Source organism: Brassica napus, chromosome A7 (genome assembly GCF_020379485.1).
Source record: "Brassica napus cultivar Da-Ae chromosome A7, Da-Ae, whole genome shotgun sequence".
Classification (NCBI taxonomy): Eukaryota; Viridiplantae; Streptophyta; class Magnoliopsida; order Brassicales; family Brassicaceae; genus Brassica; species Brassica napus.
In genome coordinates, this window is record NC_063440.1 from 2044064 (window position 1) to 2063405 (window position 19342).

General features: G+C 35.2%; 3 protein-coding genes across 5 annotated transcripts; all 3 read right to left on the reverse strand.

The window, feature by feature from the left end:
• Positions 1-3228: 3228 nt before the first annotated feature.
• Positions 3229-3781, reverse strand: LOC106455008 (protein SMALL AUXIN UP-REGULATED RNA 10-like). Its single transcript, XM_013897072.3, has one exon. It carries the CDS (start codon positions 3679-3681, stop codon positions 3355-3357), a length of 327 nt encoding a protein of 108 aa, XP_013752526.1. The 5' UTR covers positions 3682-3781; the 3' UTR covers positions 3229-3354.
• A 10954-nt stretch (positions 3782-14735) lies between these two features.
• Positions 14736-16183, reverse strand: LOC106455009 (transcription initiation factor TFIID subunit 14). 2 transcript variants are annotated; one of them, XM_013897073.3, is made up of 6 exons: positions 16015-16183; positions 15814-15902; positions 15529-15750; positions 15286-15473; positions 15086-15213; positions 14736-14997 (listed from the first exon to the last, which is right to left on the reverse strand). In XM_013897073.3, exons 1-6 carry the CDS (start codon positions 16093-16095, stop codon positions 14929-14931), a joined length of 777 nt encoding a protein of 258 aa, XP_013752527.1. In that variant the 5' UTR covers positions 16096-16183; the 3' UTR covers positions 14736-14928. The 2 variants fall into 2 exon arrangements, with proteins under 2 accessions (XP_013752527.1, XP_022545215.1); XM_022689494.2 differs by having other exon boundaries at positions 15086-15473.
• A 1026-nt stretch (positions 16184-17209) lies between these two features.
• On the reverse strand, positions 17210-19078 carry LOC106451664 (kinesin-like protein KIN-7K, chloroplastic). 2 transcript variants are annotated; one of them, XM_022688600.2, is made up of 4 exons: positions 18854-19032; positions 18688-18789; positions 17580-18386; positions 17210-17491 (listed from the first exon to the last, which is right to left on the reverse strand). In XM_022688600.2, exons 2-4 carry the CDS (start codon positions 18714-18716, stop codon positions 17317-17319), a joined length of 1011 nt encoding a protein of 336 aa, XP_022544321.1. In that variant the 5' UTR covers positions 18717-18789; positions 18854-19032; the 3' UTR covers positions 17210-17316. The 2 variants fall into 2 exon arrangements, with proteins under 2 accessions (XP_022544321.1, XP_013749073.1); XM_013893619.3 differs by lacking the exon at positions 18688-18789 and having other exon boundaries at positions 18854-19078.
• Positions 19079-19342: the final 264 nt, after the last annotated feature.

Here is a 19342-nt window from a genome sequence, read left to right on the forward strand (position 1 = left end):
TTGGGTTTCGTCTTTGATGCGTTCTTTGAAAGCCTTCAATCTCCCAACAATGTCTTCAAACCCCGTTGAATTTAGATCCAGCACTTGTTCTAACGAAGCTACGATGTGAATGAACTTCGTTCTTGGAAGTCCCTTCAGAAACTTCTTTACCAGCTCTGATACCAATTGTTGGGATTTATCAAATTCAAGTCCCACATTGGATAATTAGATAGAGAGTGTCTAATATATAAAGAGATGTCCAACTCTAATTAGTACGAGGCCTTTTGGGAAGGAAACCAAAAGTAAATCCATGCGGGCCAGCCTTTAAGGCCCAAAGTGGACAATTTCGTACTAATACGGTGTAGTTGGTCGATGTTAACATCGGACATCGTATGTCCTTCTTCATCACAAGACCTTTATCACGTCCTTGAGAATCGTCTCCCATGTTTTGATCAAAGTTACAACTCCTCTTGTAAATGACCTTCGAAACCTGGAGCTCTGATACCAATTAAAGTTGCACAAACACAAAGATTATAAGAACTAGCACTTCTTATTAGATTTAGAAACTCTCTCAAAACTAAACCTTTCAATGTGTTTCTCTTGATGGAACATCTCTCCATGAGAACTCTTTATATAGGAAGAAGCTACATCTTTTCCTAAAGGCGAAGCTACATCTTTTTCTAATAATAATATGGAAAAATAATAATACGGAAACATTTCTAAGCTCGATATGTTTTCATTTTTCCTTAACCCATGAAACTTCACTTTAATGAGTTAACTTGCTCCTCTTAATTGGAATTATCCAACATTAGTATGAGCATACCCTCGTATAACTATGCTTGGCAATGTAAAACCGAGACAATAAGAAAGTTATGTGCGTTTCACGGTTTAATGAATTAGACATATGAACATTTTTATAAAATATACAAGAATGAGGACAAAGTGAGAAATTTTTTTGATTAAATATCAAGTTTATTGATCAAATTGGCTCATTTACAAAAAGGTGTACGTATAAGCTAGTCTAATAAGGAATAAATGAAAGAATACGTGACTCCTATAGTCCTATATTTATGAAAATAGCTTCGAACCAACGTCTGAGTAGCCCTTCCAATGGATGACCCCATGGTGTAGTGAAGAGAGGAAATTTGGTTCCTTATATATCTGTTTATCAATAGCTCGAGAAAGCAAAATTATATACTGTCCATGTTGGTTTGCAGCGCCACACGACAACTACTAATTTGTTGTTCATTTTTGTCGATGTATGAACCATTAGTCACAGCGATCAGAGTGACCAAAACTTTTAACCGCAGTAAAATTTTAATATTTAAAAGATAAACATATAAATATAAATTGTCTTTTTTAATCGCAGCAATCACCAACTAAATAACAAAGCAACTTATCTCTAAGGCAGCGATACTAAAACGAACAAAAAACAATATTTGATCGGATATGCCGACCAGGTAGTCATGAGTCGTGAGTTCGCCCTAGAAGCTCCCAGGCCCGCGTCCCTAGGCGCCTCCGTTTGATGGCCCTCCTCCGATCCAAATCCGGCGCTCAGTCTTCCTCCTCCTGAAGAAGCTCGGTCTCCTCTTCCATGGCTTCAAACGGTAAAGCTCCTCCTCCGCTGCGGTCACGACCTCCACCAGATCCACCACCATTCACGATTCCTCCGATACCGTTTGAATCTCTCACTCTCACAGAGCCACCAGAGCCGCCAGACCCTCCAGATGCGACCTTCACCTTCGTTCTTCAAGTCTTAGATCTGGAATCCCCTGCCTCAACCATGGTGTTGGGTACCACGAGTGGTGTTGCTCCTGGTGTATCCAGGAGTAGAGAACTCTCTTCCACTTCCACCGTACGTTCAACTCTTCCTTTATGTACCTCCTTCTCCGACCTCTCTCTCCAGTCGTCTTGTGTAGAGGTTTCAATCTTCTCAGCCTTTGAACTTGTGAGCTTGGGTCATGTTTCATGTTCTGATTTGGAAAATTTAGTGTTGTCCATGGCCATCCAAGTTCAAGGATTAGAATATCAATTAGAGCTTTATTTGTCAAACTCAGCCATAAGGGCCTTGTTGGTTTCTCTGCAAGATATTCGTGTGGACATGAGTGTATTGGTACTGTTGCTAGCTGTTCTCAAGCCTCCCTCTCTCCAGTACGCAGCATTGCGAAGTCTTGAGGACTGGACTTTGGATGTTGATATATTGGTAGTGGTTTGTTTTGTGGATACAGCCGTGCTCAATGTTTACAACTCAGATGCATTCCACCGTCTAGCTTCAGAGTTCAGGGTTCACCTAGTCCAAAACTTACTTTCAGTGTCAGTTTACGGGGTTCACCTAGCCCATAGATGGTCTCAATCGCAAGGAAAAGCCAAGGAAGCAAACAGAGTACCTTTTTTCCATCAAGATTAGGTCAGACAAGCACCAAGGAGCCATCCCGACGCGGCCTGGAACAAAGACAAATCGACATCAGGATTGGGATGGGTCTTCTCGGGTTCAGGTCAGGAAACTCCAACACATGGATCTACGGTCGAAAGCTTCATCAGCTCATCCCTTATTGCAGAGGCCATCACGATTCGATCGACACTTAGCATGGCGCTAACCTTGGAGTTCTCTACACTCAAGGTTAACGCTCGCAAGAAAGAAACATCGGAATTGTGAAAGGCATCCGAGCGATCTCCTCTGGTTTTGCAACAATTTCTTTCTATCATGTTTCTAAATCGGACAACTTTGTTGCCGATGGTTTAGCAAAAAGGCTCTCCAAACCTTTTTCTCTTTGTAACGAACATCATGATTTGGGCCATCGTTTTGGGCTCATCTCTTCTTCTTAGTTTTCTAATGAATTATTCAGTGACAAAAAAAAAAAAAAATATTTGATCGATATTGCTAATCGTTGTTGCTGGTTATTGCCACTAACACTTGCAAACAAACATGACCATATATACATAAAATGACCATATATATATATCGTGTATCCACTTGATCTGGTATAATATTTGAAATAAAACATTTTAGATATAAAGATCATTTATATGAGTACACAAGTTATCTAGATGATACCACTTTAATTCTGTAAGACATGATACCACTTTAATTCTGTAAGACATGATAATAGATTTATATTTTGCATTAAAAATCATATAAAATTTCTTGATAGATAAAAACTGGCCTATAGAAGTTAACTAGTTACACATATCAAGATCACTAGTCAAACCTTTCACGTTGAGTAGAGGGAAAAAAAAAAGCCTCCCACATACCCAATCCCAACTATTACAAAGTCTTGCAAAGAAAAAAAAACAATCGGGTTGATTCTTCTTATGATCATTCCAAAAAACACATCCCGTAGCTATTAATCAGATTACTTGGATTTCGATCGAATTTTATCTGAACATGGAGATGAGAGACTTGAAGAACACTTCATCACAGGGTATGATTAGACCCATATTGTGTTCAAAACCAAACTCTTCCTCGGCTAGTCGGAGCAACGTTTGAAACTCAGAGTTTCCGAGCCACGAGATGGGAACGATGTACCGACTTCGGTCCGGTCCAACGTAAACCGGAAAATGACCTTTTGGCACGTCTTGTGGAAAACTATCATCTTCTTGATTATAGTAGCAACCGTTGACGTTCTTCTTCTTCCCTAGACTTGAGCACCTCTTTAGGATTTGCTTGATCGATGCTGCTTGAGTTGACCTCTTTATGGCCATTACTTTATTTTAAATATTTTCTTCTTCTTTTTTCTATAACTAGGGGTTTGTTTGAAGAAATGTTATGGATGTTAGACGTCCATGGAGACGTATTTATATGGAGTATGGACAGTTTGGATGGCATAAATTACTAAAGAAAAGAAAATAATATATATATAGTACATTACTATGCTTTTATAGTTTGGTGAGTATAGCTATATAGATAATAATAAATTGGGTTTGATTACTGCTAGCGTTGACCAAACAGTGACTATATTATAGGTATTATTAAATATATATATATAGATATGCATTAGAATAAATGCAAAGTCGACCATACCTTTCTACTTTGTTAAGTTACTTATAGATCATAACTGGTTGCTTAATTATGAACTTGAAAAATTAGTGACTAGGTTACTGTATAGTTTGATGTAAAAGAAGAATGTTTCTACAGTATGTAGATATGTATATATTACACATGCAGTGATTTAAAGTACTGGGATAAAACTCAATGAAAAAAACACGTATTTTTTAGTAGAGCATTTATAGATAACTAGTGACGGTATCTCAATTAGTCATGTGACATTGCAGAGCATATACACGGATCCAAGTTCAAGTTTCAGTAACATGGCGAATATATATGTATCTTATATTAAACCGAAGCAATTTAAGTTATTCCATGAATCTAGATTTCCTATTTGGATTCAAGTTAGTTATATTTTGATTTCCTGTTCTTGTGAAAGCAAAATCATGTGGGATGTAGGAGGCAAGGGCTAACAAACATCGAGGACAGAGCCAACAAGGACTAGAGAGATGTAATTAAATTTGTAAAAGAATGTATACAAAACAAAATCGGGTAGGACTATAACATTGCCCTACAATGTCTCCCATTTTCCTTTACATACTTAGACACAATGTTACAAACAAATGTCCATTTTGTTTCTCGTACCTCTAATATCGTATACATCATATGAATGAGACCACTGCCTGTTATATATATATTTATAGATGTGTATGTACAATATTGCGGACGAAATAAGAGTTTTGTAAGTTGTAGCAAAAGTACGTACTTGCGATGATACATATATAAGGGCTCGACACAAAAAGATATCGCAAAACCTTTGTCTTGGTTTCTCATACGTACACGGTACACATGTGTATTTTTGCAGCAAATTTGTTTATGTTGTTTTGCTACAACTGGCCACTATTGAAATGTTTACATACATAATGCCCATTTGCCTATTTCTCTCAATAAAAATATAAAAAGAACATGTTTTTTGTTTCTAACAATGTTTTCTTTTCTAGATCTAAGACATACTCAAATCTTTGAATTTTTGCCAAAACTAACCCACAACTTGATTTTAATTCCAAACCTATATCCAAACTTGAATCAAATGCAAAACTAACCTAAAAGCCTAGTGAAATTACAGCTCAGTCCCTTGTGACCAAACAAAAAAACAGAAGCCATTTTTACGAATATAGCCCCAGTAAATCGTCTGAGTCGTCTGAGATGTTGGAAGTCGTCTGGACGACTGAAGTGTAAGTCGTATGGTACCAGTTTATTTTTAAAATAATTTATAAATCTTGTAAAAAAATATTTTGATGCGTAAAAAATAAAAATCAAGTAATTATAAACAGTTTTAACTGATATAAATTAAGATATGATAAAATTGATTTGTTTTGAAGATAGGTGAGTGAAAGTAGTGAATCATGAAATACTTTGGTTTAGGAGTTTGGCAAACATATGTTGTAGTATTGTATGTATTGTTAGGGTTAGATTTTGGAAAACTAAAATGTTTTTTTTTTTAAATTAGTTTTTACCTATATGTGTTTATTTCTGTGTATAGTAAACACTTTTCAAGTTTGATTTGGTTTTATGAAGTGTTTAATTAGATAATTAAGTTTAGGGGTTATGTTTAGGGTGTGGACGACTTATATTTCAGTCGTCTGTTGAATAATTTACCCGGACGACGTATATTTCAGTCGTCCAGACGACTTACTTGTAAGTCGTCTGGAAAGTCTTCTATTTTAGTTTCCCGCTAAAAATATTTAATTTCCCGCTAAAAATATTAAACTCTTCTGGACGACTTACATGTAAGTCGTCTGTTTTAATTTCTTCACCAGACGACTGAAATGTAAGTCGTCAGGAAGTCGTCTGAGTCAAAAATATTTAATCTAATTGGATTTTTTGTCTCCCTATATAAAGAAAAATTTACACATTCTCTCTCTTCCTCTCAAATGGCTGCAACAAAAATGTAATGTTCATCATTCTAAAACTCTACAACCTCTCTCTAATCTCTTTGACTTGAAAACACCAAACTTTATATGAATTTTTCAGTTTTGTCTCATGTATTTCTTACTAATCTATCTCTTTTGCAGGTTTTTAATCAAATGGTACTCATCTTCCACTAATTTAGAGGTAGATCTATTAATTTTAGATATGTATTTTTGTGTGTTCTATAAATGTAGATTTATCTAATCTTCCACTCATTTTCTCTATTTTTAAGTCATTTGAACGTTTTTGAATATGCAGGTTTTTCAGATCTGGATTTGATGTGCAGGTTTTTCAGATCTGGAAGACTTCTGGGACGACTTACCTGTTAGTCGTCTGGAAGTCGTCAGGAAGTCGTCTGGACTTCTTGGAAGTCTTCTGACAAAGTCGTCTGGACTTCCAGGAAGTCGTCTGGACTTCCAGGAAGTCGTCTGGACTTCTAGGAAGTCGTCTGGACTTCTAAGAAGTCGTCTGGACTTCTAGGAAGTCGTCTGGATTTTTCTGAGCGTTTTGGTAAGTTCTTATGTCTGATTTTTCTTCATTTGGTAACTTCTTGTTGTATAAAGTTCTTACTTTTTTCCCAAACTAAAACTCTCCAAACTCACTCTAATCTCTTTGACTTGAAAACACCAAACTTTTTATGAATTTTTCAATTTTGTCTCATGTCTTTGTTACTAATCTATTTTTTTTTTGCAGGTTTTTAATTATTTGGTACTCATCTTCCACTAATTTAAAGGTAGATCTATTATTTTTAGATATGTATTTTTGTGTGTTCTGTAAAGGTAGATTTATCTAATCTTCCACTCATTTTTTCTGTTTTTAAGCCATTTGAACGTTTTTGAATATGCAGATTTTTCAGATCTGGATTTAATATGCAGGTTTTTCAGATCTGGAAGACTTCTGGGACGACTTACTTGTTAGTCGTCTGGAAGTCGTCTGGACGTCCTAAAAGTCGTCTGGACTTCCTGTAAAGTCGTCTGGAAGTCGTCTGAACTTCCTAAAAGTCTTCTGGCAAAGTCGTCTGAACTTCCTGGAAGTCGTCTGGACTTTTTAGAAGTCGTCTGGACTTCTTAAAAGTTGTCTGGTCTTGTCTACTCAAGTGGAATCCAAGCTTGTCTTTGTAGATGAATGATCTATAATAGTTTTGTTTGTGGTCTCTTTTATGAATTGCATGTATACTCTTTTAGTTGTGAATTTTTTGTAAAATCAGTAATAATGTTTTCTAAGATGTATTAAATGTGCTAACAATGTGTTTACACATTTACAAATCAATGAAATAATAGACTACAGTAGCCTTTTTCTTATCTTTGGATCTCTCATATGCAATAATAAACTCCAATGGCCTTTTTCTCATCTTAATAAACAAGAATGTTGGTAAGAGATGGAAACAAACAATAGTAACTAGTCAAAGCATATCATATTTTTTATAAGTTTGCATTGAAAAACTTAGTCAAATTTAGTAAAACTAAGGGAGAGAACATATTTTGTAAATATCAGTTTTACATATCTTGAAGTTACTTATCACTCTTAAAAATACAAGTTATTCAAAAACTAACGTAGAAGACTTAAAAACTAGTGGAGAAGACGCAGACGACTTCAATCTAAGTTGTCTAGACGACTAAACTATATGTCGTCTGGTCAACGCAGAGGTTATTTTTGCAATTGACTTTGAAATCTGTTATTTCGGACGACTGAAAGTTAAGTCGTCTACTATTGTTTGGTTAAAAAAAAACTCCAAAAAAGCTAGACGACTTACATTTCAGTCGTCAGAGGTTAATTTTGCATTTGACTGGATTATTTCAGAAGTTTGACTTTTTGGACGACTTACATTTCAGTCGTCTAGTGAAAATTAAAATAATAATATTTTTTAAAAGTAGACGACTTACAGTTAAGTCGTCATAGGTTAGTTTTGCAATTGAAAAAAAAAACTTCAAGATTTAATTATACACAGACGACTTATAATTCAGTCGTCCACGAGACGACTGAAATGTAAGTCGTCCAGGATTTACGAGGTTTGACCAGAATCTGGGAAAAAAATCCTGGACGACTTACAATTAAGTCATCTGGTGGACGACTGAATTATAAGTCGTCTGTGTATAATTAAATCTTGAAGTTTTTTTTTTTCAATTGCAAAACTAACCTATGACTACTTAATTGTAAGTCGTTTACTTTAAAAAAAATATTATTATTTTAATTTTCGCCAGACGACTGAAATGTAAGTCGTCTGGGGAAGTCAAACTTCTGAAATTATCCAGTCAAATACAAAACTAACCTATGACGACTGAAATGTAAGTCGTCTAGATTCTTTGGAATTTTTTTGAAACCAAACAATAGTAGACGACTTAACTTTTAGTCGTCTCAGGTTACAGATTTCAAAGTCAATTGCAAAAATAACCTCTGCGTTGACCAGACGACTTCTAGGTAAGTCGTCTACAGCCAGACGACTGAAAGGTAAGTCGTCTACAGCCAGACGACTTCCCAAGTAAGTCGTCTGACGAACAGATCTGGAAAAAATCTCGATGTCATACCTTAAATTGGTGAGATAAGTTCCTTAGCATACGTAAGGCTTCTCCAAGCACACAGAATCACAAACGGAAGTCACCCACCCATAATCGTTAGCTTCTATGACTCTATGAACCATAAAAATTTTAGATTCAAAATCTTGGGTTTTTTTAGCTCATTGTGGAGAGAAAGTGAGAGATATGTTGTGTTTAGTTCACAAGAATGGAAAAAGAAGAAGGGTAAATCGATTTTGGGAGCATTAAAAGCTTCAAATTGGTTGTTCATGGTGGTTGTGGCAATCTTGTAATTACTTGAAGATGATAAGGGTGAGAGAGTAAAAATGTCATTTTTGAAAAAAGAAAAAAAAAATTGATGGCATTTTCGTAAATTATATGAACTTGTGGGGTGAATAGGGCAAAACTAATTTTCAAAAAAAAAAGAGGTTAGTTTTGTGTTTGACTTTAAGTTGTAGGTCAATTTTGCAAAAATCCCTTTAAATTTTGCAAAAATGGTCAATACATTTACAGAAATTGATTTTTGTTCTAAACGTATATGAAGAAATTTCTGAGTTACGCACAAATCTTTTTAAGCTTCATATCTAAACCTTTTTCATTATATTATGCTGTCTATTTTGAATATATCTGACGAAACCTGCATATATTTGTTTGTGGATTCTTTTTTAGAATGTATCATAATAATCAAAATTATACATCATTTTATACTACATAATTTTTGTCTAAACTCCAAATATGTGATTTGGATTGAGTTCTCAATATATTTTCTTTAAACTATGGACCACACAAACTTTTGGTATATATCTTTCACACATTCCGTCAATATCTTCAATAATTTTTGTAGCAGAAGAATACCATCAACAAAAAAACAGTAGAAATACATGAGAATAGTCATTAAAGTACCGTGTATATATATGTGTATAAATATATATATATATAGTTTTTACCAAAAAAGAGAAGGTACCGTATATAGAGTATAGACGCATATGTCAATCATATTCACAACTCTTGTAACCAATCTTTACCATACAAAAGTCAAAACCTGTGTGTCATATGTTATTACTTTATAATATTTTTTCTATTTACGCATAAACTTCTTTTTGCATGTTTTCACAAACTCGTGTCCAAATTATATACCGAAACTATATTTGTTTTATCTACAAACCAATGGATATATTTATTTATATCAAATGGCGGAATTTTTATGCACTTTTATTTTAATAAATACTAATAAATGTTATTAATATTTAGCTAGATACCAAAATCTATACGCATAATACAATACCTAAGATGGCAAGCATAAATGATCTATGTCCCCATGTGAGAATTAGAACAATGATTAGGCTTGAACCTAATCTTTTGTGAATTTATCCTCGAAATTGAGGCTTTGCGTTCACATACTTCTTCGCCGTCCTTAATCATTTTCTTAATCGAAATCAACTTCTTCATCGTTTCTTTTTTTCATAATTTCTTATTTGATCATAACCAAATCATAAAGTCTTAGTTTTCACCTTCGATTTATAGTATTCTATTCAATCTATACTTTTTTGTAACATATATATTCTATTCAATCTATACTTGTAAAAACAAATTCTATATGTCAAATCTACAACGAACAATTAAAATACAATTCCTTATGTTTATCATATTATTAATTGGTGATGACGAATAAAATTATAGAATAACATCAAATTGCGATGATACTAGCATGAAGTTTCATGCAGAACTTCTTGATTTACAAATTATAATATACATCGAATGTTCAATCATTCACAACATTTATATTTTACAGAAATATTTACTCTTTGCATATGCCGTACCGTGAACATGTTAGGTTAATGGTTAGAAGTATTAAACAATGACACTCCTAGTTACTCAATCCAGTTTTTTATACGCTATTCCTTTTCATTAAAAGTTTTCTTATTTTCATGATGATGTTGATTAATATGGTTAAGTAACTAGCTAGATTGTAGCCTATCTGAATCAAAGAGCGATAGAAAATGAATCACTATTAGTCAAATCTTCAGAAGAAAACAAAACAGTAAATAACAGAAGAATAAACAAATTAATAAAAAGTCAAAAGGATGGGTGGTGTAGGATCAATGGGTGGACAGTGAGATGATGGTGGAACAATAACACTTGGCTGACTATAAATGGGACACTTGTTGTGGTTACAACTCGGAGACAATATCAATCTTTCTTGACATCAATTGAAAGCCCCAACACACCTTCTTCTGTTTATGATAATCTTCTAATTAATTTCCTGTTCTCATTCAATGATTCTTTTTTTTTTTTTCCTCTGGAATTTTATTAATGGGTCAAGTCCAAACAGGAACAAGCCCAATAAAAAGTACAAAGCCCAAACAACGGGCCGCAACCTAACAAAACCCAACGCAAGGCCCAACCCAAACAAACACTATGAGCCCAAAGCCCAAAGTGATAACCCGATGAAGAAGAAAGCCCACCGTGTCCACCACGTGTTCGGTTGCCCAGCAACCAATGGACACGCGTCAAGACGATGGAGAGCTGTCATCCTCCGGCGAAACTGAAGCGGCTGGAAGAAACTCCGACGAACGGAGCCTTGACGGAGAAGAACCATCCATCCAGAACGGTCTTCGCTGAATTCCAAGCGCTCAGAGGATCTACGTTTCGATAAACACAATCGACATCAATCGATCCCTCAACAAGTGAAAGGAAAGAGAATCGATAGGACCAATGAAGCCACAGAACCGTAGATCTAAACCATAATCGGGAAGATTCGATAAAACCGCCATCACCACCAAAGAGGAGCGTGACACGGAGACAAGAGCCGGCCGTCCAACACCGGAGAAGAAGGTGAGGGCGCCAGAAGCAAAAGCCGGCCGTTCACCTAAGATAGATGCAACGCCGGAGACTGATATCCGGACGGATGAAACCGTAACCGGAAACACCTGAGTTGGAAGTCCTATGCCGGAGAAGAAAGCATGGACTCCATAACCAAAAACCGGCCGACCATCTAAAGAAGATGCGACGCCGGAAGAGCCCAACCACGGGCGATGAGTCGCCGGAAAAGAACCAGCGCAAAGCTTCTCTTCTTCAACTTCTCCTCTGTGAAAGGTTTTAGAGAGAGAACAGAGGAAAAGGAGAGAGAAAGCTTGTTTAGCCGTTCATTCAATGATTCTAATTGTAACATTTTTTTTTTCATTTACTAGTTTTTAAAGAAAACTTATCGTTAGGACTTTCACATTAGATCATCTAAATATCTTATAATAAATAACTAGTTTTCTTGTAAATTAGTTAGATAATTAACTTTTAAGCGATAAAAATACAAGCTAGAATGACAAAGTGTGATCAAAACTATTTCTTTCAATTTCGCTTATTTTCTCTTCTTCATTATAACTTTTTTATTTAATAGCAAGATACTCATTAAAAATCATTGATGATGATGTCTTTACATGGTTGACAAAGAAAAATATATAGTGTTCATGTGTAGGGGAGATAAGCTAATATATTATAGGCAGTTGATTTTAATTTACAAACTCATGAGACTGAACATAATATCTGCACACGTTAACTATATCAAACTAACCCCAATGCGAGCTAATTTTTTTGAAAATCTACACCAACTGATACAACGAATCTTACAGTAATATATATAATATCTGCACACGTTGACTATATCAAGCGCTCGTAGCTTGGTGGTAAAGGAGGTACAGCTGTACTGCCCGCCACCCGGGTTCGAGTCTTGGCCACAACGGATTTAACATCCCTTCTGTTGGGGCGCTGGACCCCTTCCGGGGGATAGTTGGGATTGTGGCTGCCCAGATACCAGAGTTATCAAAAAAAAAAAAAAAAAACTTGCCTAGCATGATGTAATATAGTTAACACTTTCATATAAAATCTAGGTATGTTAAAATATAAATCATGAAAAATGGTACAAGATTGCTCTGAAAACAAAATGCATACAAAAAGAGTTAGTCCGACTACTGCCCCTAATCAATGACAAGTGTCTATTATTCATTGAAGACTAGGTTAAGATCTGCACCTTGTGCGGAATAAATATTTTATATACAAACTATATACTATATTATTATTTATTTTATGATTTTTACATATTAAGAAATAATAAAATAATAAATATATGTTGAAATATTGAGAAATCAGTAATATTACGTATATAATTAAGTTTGCTTGCGCATATAAATCAAACTATTACTTTTGTTTATTAACGATCATTTTATGGTAAATAAATAAAATCATTTTTATCCATTCTATATTATATAATTAAATTTAAATGATATTAACATAGATATAAAATATAGTTTTAGTAAAGCTGTTTATTAAATGAAGTTTTTAATCATATGATTTAATGATTATTTTTATCTTATAACAAAAATTTAAACCATTAATAAACTTTTTAATTTGAAATGTCTAATATTTTTAGCAATTTATAATCATTTTTAATTGAATGCAAATTTAAAAATTAAAATATTAGTTAAGTTCTCAATATTTGCTCGATGCAAATATCAATATATAGTTTGTATTTTATAGGATATGTAGTTTAATTAAATGATATATATACATATATTAATATAAACACTTATTAAAAAAGACTTCTTACTCATGTGGTTTATAACTTTTCATATCTTATTATAACAAAAAATTTAAACCATTGATAACAAAAATTTGTTTGAGACTTTTAATAGTTTAGTAATTTATACTCGTTTTTAAAAATTCAAAATACAACATATACGAAAAAATCTAATTTTTTATTATATGGTTAATGCAATTGTATAATTTATTTTAATAACAAAGATTTAAACAAAAATGATTGAGTATATACAAATTGTTAGCAAATCTTTGTTACTGGAAATCATTAATTGCTATATATATTTAATAACATTAGGTAATTTCGTAGCTTTTATTTAAAAAAAAAATGAAGAATAACTTTTAATACTAATAAATGATTTCATGATCAGTTTAATGAAAACTATATTTTATATTTAGATGGACTTACTTTTTAATGATTCTCAAAAATTATTCTCATGATGACACGTGTCATGCTTCTAATGTTATATAATGCTTCTCTTTTAATATATAGAGGATTATATTTGATCACTATTAATGATTACATTATTCTGGTTTGGATAAGATAATCAAGAGGTTTGGGTTCAATTGATCTAGTGGTTTAAGTAAGGATTTACTAATGTTTCTACACCATAAGGTACGGGTTCCAATTTCCTCGAAAATGTGAATTATGCAGAATATTGGAGAAAAGACTTACAAAAGATTTTCGGCATGGTGCAATAAATACTGTCAGAAATGGATCTCATATGGCGGTTCATGGTGATGCATTCAGTCATGAATCCTCATAAAACATGTAGAATTGTCGGTTGTAATATCATCTATGTAATGTTTCCCATAGTTTGTAATTGCATAATTAACTAGTTTCAAAAAAAGAATGTTATAAAAATTTGAAAGTAAAAAGTATAGGAAACTCATAGACCCACCAACAAAAAGGAAAAAAAAAAAGGTCAGACATGTGATGTTCAACATGTATTCTACAAAAAGTTAACTAAAATTTTGTTAAAAAGAAAAAAGAAACCAGCAGACAAGGTATTAGAAAAAAAGAAAGAGCCAAGAGAAATATAAGAAGAGGCTTAAGTGTGAAGGGACCAATGTCTTGAAATCATAAGACTCACCCATGTGGGCTACTATCCAAAAACCTAAAACATCACCAGCAACACCAACTAAGCAAAGAGTGTCACAACACATAAGCAGACATATATTCCTCACCATCCAATATGAGCCACCAATTTGATTTTATTTCCTTTGGATCACCTAAGGTGGGGGAGTTGATTTCCCATGTTCTATGGCCACAAAGAAAACCAATGATTTTGACATCTTTGTCTCTCTCTCTCTCTGTTTCGGTTTCCAATTCACATGTGATTATTTTGAATCTTTGAGCTTCACAAAACAAGAGCCTGATAAATGTCATTGTCACAAGTCGACCCTACCCACGAGAAGTGAATGTGTGTTTCTTCTAACATAGAAAACAAACTAAACAAATCTGCAAGCGCCTAAAATTTACGCATCCCCACATGTTCTATTGAATGAAAAGACAACAGACAGATCAAGAAGTTGACTTTCCATAAAGAAGACAAGGAAAATGCCAGTTTTTTGAAGGCACTGTTCGCTTCTTCCATTGCCTTTTCTGCTATACAGATAAGGCATGCATGAAAGATAGAAACCTCTAATGCCTAAGTCCGAGTGAAACTTGGATTAAAAAAAAGCTTGCAGCATGTGTATGGCAAAGAAAGATTTGAGCTAACGCATATGCATTTGTCTTCGTCTCATACACCCATATTCGACCATAAGATGGTCTTTTCTTTACATGTTCTAACCGTTAGAAAATGTTTTCTGCACCCCCATACAAAGTGTATCACACAAAACTTCCTAGCAAACTTGTCTCTGTTGTTAACATTCATAGCCAGAGGAAGACTAAAACTGTTCAGGTTGCACATCTACCATGACCAACTGTCTTTTTAGCTCTGCAATATCAGCTTGTACCTGATACATAGTAAATACAATCAGATATTAGCTCGGCTATATCAGCTTGCACCTGTTAAATAACGAAAGGTAAGCAAGCTGCGTAAACCTTCTGACGAGTAGCCGTAAGTTTGAAAAGCTCATCTGCTTCTGAGAACTTCGAAAACCAATGGCTAAGGGGATGATCTTTGGTGTCTCCTTTCTTCATCTTATAGTAACTTTCATCACCAGCGTCTCCTGCAACATTACAGTGAAAACCATGCACCAGCAATAACAAGTGATTCAGAAGAGACCATAACAAGAACACACCTGGAGGAGGCAGGTTGAATCCCTCTGGGAGCTTAGGGACGTGAACAGCCGGGTGATTAATCACACGGGAGAGGAAACACTCAAAAGGGTCAGGGAAGACAATCTCATTGTAAGACTCAGTGACAACAGGTACGTTAGGAGACTGAGGCCCACTGTAGATCTCCGGGTTCAGCTTCAACAAGTGAGACCTGAAAGAAGTCCATCACAAACTGAAACTCACAATCAACAAAGTGTAAAACTCACAGCTCTAGCTTCCTTTCACAGGCATCAGCGTGGAAGAAGATGGTGATATCGATTTTGAACTCTCCCCAGCCACACTCAGACAAAGTAAAAGGAGGCGAGTCAACAACTCTAGTAGGGCTCTTGAAACTTGGATGCAAATGGAAGATGACCTTCCTTATGACCACACCGAGATCCTCGTTTGTAGCTCCACGTACGTAGACAGTCCAGTTATGTGTTCGGTATCTACAACAGAATCAAGGTCAAAGATTGAAACTTTGAGGTTAAGTGAGGAAGAAAAAGACTCACTCTTTAGCTTTCTTGCCGCGGAAAAACGCGATCGATCCACACACAATAGGTACAGAGACTTCAACACCATTGACTCTTCTTCTCCAATTCTACAAAATCACAGACCAAAATCGAAGCTTTTGCATTGTTCACAGAAACGAAAACGTCGTCGTATGCAACGTAAACCTAGAAAACGACGTCGTGTTCATTGTGTATATATACCTTATTATCATCGCCACCATCAATGCCAATGCGTGGCTTCGGCGTAGAAGCAGAGAACCTCTCGACATTAGAATCCTCCATGACTCTGGAATTGCCCTACTGGACGACGGTTCCTCTTTCTCTGATCTTACACACACTCTCTACGTACGGAACAAGCTGACACGTGGATTAAAGGTGTTGGTTTATTTTATTTACCACGTCATTTATGGTTTTGTCACGGTGGCAAACTAACTCGGACTTCTTGCCGTCTGATATACAGACGTAGTAAGAGTTACATGCTGTTTTTTTTTTGAGGAAAAATCATAGTACTAAGACCATCTCCAACCCACCTCTATTTTTATCTTTATATTTTTCTCTAAAATAGAGAAATTCTATTATAGAAGTGGATTTGCTCCAATGTATGCCTCTATAATAGAGTTTCTCTATTTATAGGGAAAAATATAAAGATTTGCTATTTTTATCTCTAAATATAAAGGTAAAAAATAAGATTCCTCTATATTTTTCTCTAAAATAGAGAAACTCTATTATAGAGGTATACATTGGAGCAAATCCACTCCTATAATAGAGATCTCTATTTTAGAGAAAAATATAGAGATATACATTGGAGATGCTCTAAATGGACCGATAGGAAACTGAATCGGATCGTATGAACTACCTGTCGTTTTATTGAGGAAAAACACTGAGAAATGAAACAGGTAGAAAACTGAATCGGATTTGTTGTCGTCTCGTATCCAGACGTAAGGACTAAGTGCCATTTTGGAGCAAAATTCATGAAAACTGGAATTAGTAGGAAACTAAATCGGATTTGGTGTCGTCTGATATTCAGACCTAAACACTACCTGCCGTTTTAGAAGAAAACCCAAAAAGGATGAACTGGTAGAAAATTAAATCCGACTTCTTGCCGTCTCATACAAAAACGTAAGAACTACCTGCCGTTTTTGAAGGAAAACCATGGAAGATGACACAAACCGTACTACTTGCCGTCTCATACAAAAACGTAAGAACTACCTGCCGTTATTCTGGAGTAAAACCATAAAAGATGGACTGGTGGAATACTAAATCGTACTTCTTGCCGCCTGAACTACTTGCCGCTATTTGGAGAAAAAATCATAGATGGACTAGCAGGCTCTATAAGCCATGAGAAAGTTAAGAATGTTTCTTTTTATCTTAACCAAAGAACAATAGAGTAAGCAGCTTTGCAACAATTTGGAAGATCTTCTCTTCGTCAAAACCATTGTCTTTGTCTCAAGAAAGAGAAAAAATCATAACAACAAGAGATGAAGCGAAGAAATAAGCAAATGTTCACATGTTTGATGCACTTAAAGCCATAACTTTGCATTGTTCATTCAAAGCTAAAAGCTGAGCTTCTTTCTTGTCAAGAAGTGCCGTCAACTTCACATTCTCTTCCATCAGTTTCTGAACTTCAACCTCCTTCTGCGCCTTCTCCCCCTCTAGTTGTGTCGTCTTACTCACCAACCTGTTCCACCATCAACAACAACACTCACAAAGCTGATGATGTTTTAGTTACACAAAAAGGCTGTAACAAAGAAGACAATGAGACAGACCGTTCAAAGAGCTCTTCGATGGTTTTGAACTGTCTCTCGGACGAAAGAAGCGTTTCCCTGACGTTGGTGAAAGTGCTGACATAGCTTTTAAGCGACTCGAACTCTCTCTTCACACGACACAGCTCCTCTTCATTCTCCACAGCTTTCTCCCTCTGTCTCATCGTCTCTTCAACTAGCTCCTCAATCCTTTCCCTCATCTCGCTCAGAACACTATTCGTCCCGTGGGCAAACCGCTCCATCTCTTGTAACTTTACAGCCAGATTCTCGATTTGGACCGTCTTCTTACTAAGCTCTTCCTCTCCCAAGAGTACCATCTCCTTTTGCACAGCAGTCTCAGATTCCGCTACTGAAACTCTCTTAACAAGAAACTCAAGCACGTTAGTAACCATCTCTACGGACTGGAGCATCTCACTAGTATAAGCTCCATCCTCTACACCCAAGGAGCCACCACAGTGACTTCTAGCTTCAGACAATGTATCTTCACAGGAAGATGAACCACCACCGTCTTTAAGTACCATCTGAGATAGATCAGGAATGGCCAAGACTGTGGCTTTTGATCTCAAGTACCGCAACAATGTCGCAGTCGTTCTCACCCTACCAGAAAGAACACCTAACTCCTTCCTGGCGTCTTCCTCTGAACCAAACTCAAGGCAAGCCTTGACATCCAAAAGCTCAGCTTCTAAACTATCTACCTGAAACCGACGAGATTCCAATTCAGTCTTACATATCTCAGAGTCTTCCCGGGTTAAAGACTTTTGCGCAGATGCATTAGTGTCCTCTTTAAAAGCCATCCACAGTCTCTTCAAACTGCAATAAGTCATAAAAAACACAGCTTAGAGCCAAAACCAAGGACAGATATAGCTTCTATTTTTTTTAGAACATGTGTTTTAACTCTAGCCTAGACCGATCCTTAGCCTTTTTAAAGCTTGATTTGAGTTTGAAACAAAGAGTACGAGGAAGTGGGAACATTTCAATTCAGACAAAGATCATTGAACTAAAAGGAAAAAAGAAAAAAGGATTAAGACAAGGTAAGGTAAGGTAACAAGTGATTTTGATTGGCGGGTCAAACAAACACAAGGCAGTGAAAAAAAAGAGAGAGAGAGAGAACCGAGTTGAATTATAATGATCTTCAATCATCTTGAGCTATTGAAACGGAATGAGACATAAAGGACGCAGGTTGATCATATTTGACGCGAGCAATGACTTAATCCTACATAAATCGAAATTGATCTTAAAGATTATTATACAAAAAAAAAGGGACAAAAAGTTCTCACAATTCGAGATCATAAGCTCCGGCTGATTGATTCGGGGAACGAATTAGAGGCAAAAAGGATTTGATCTTGCGTTGAGGGTTTGCCGAAGAGAGCGGGTGAGAGAGATTGGAAGGTAGAGGCTGAAATGGGAAAGGAACCCAAAGCTGCTTTGCTTTGCTTTGCTTTTCTTTTGTTTTCCCCCTCCTCTTCCTCCTTTACTTTAATTTATCCTTTAATTTCTTTTGATTTTTTTTTGGTTGGTATAACCATATGCAAAATATCACTAATTCTTTTTTTTTTTGTGTGCAAAATATCACTAATTAAGATCTGCGTCCTACGCGGAATAAACACTATATATATTATTTATATGTATTCTTTTATATATTATGAAATAATAAATATATATACATTAAATAAAAAATCAGTAACTATTACGTATATAACTAAATTGATGTGAACACAAAAATAAATCTCATTCATACAAATAATTATTTTTTTCTATTTATATGG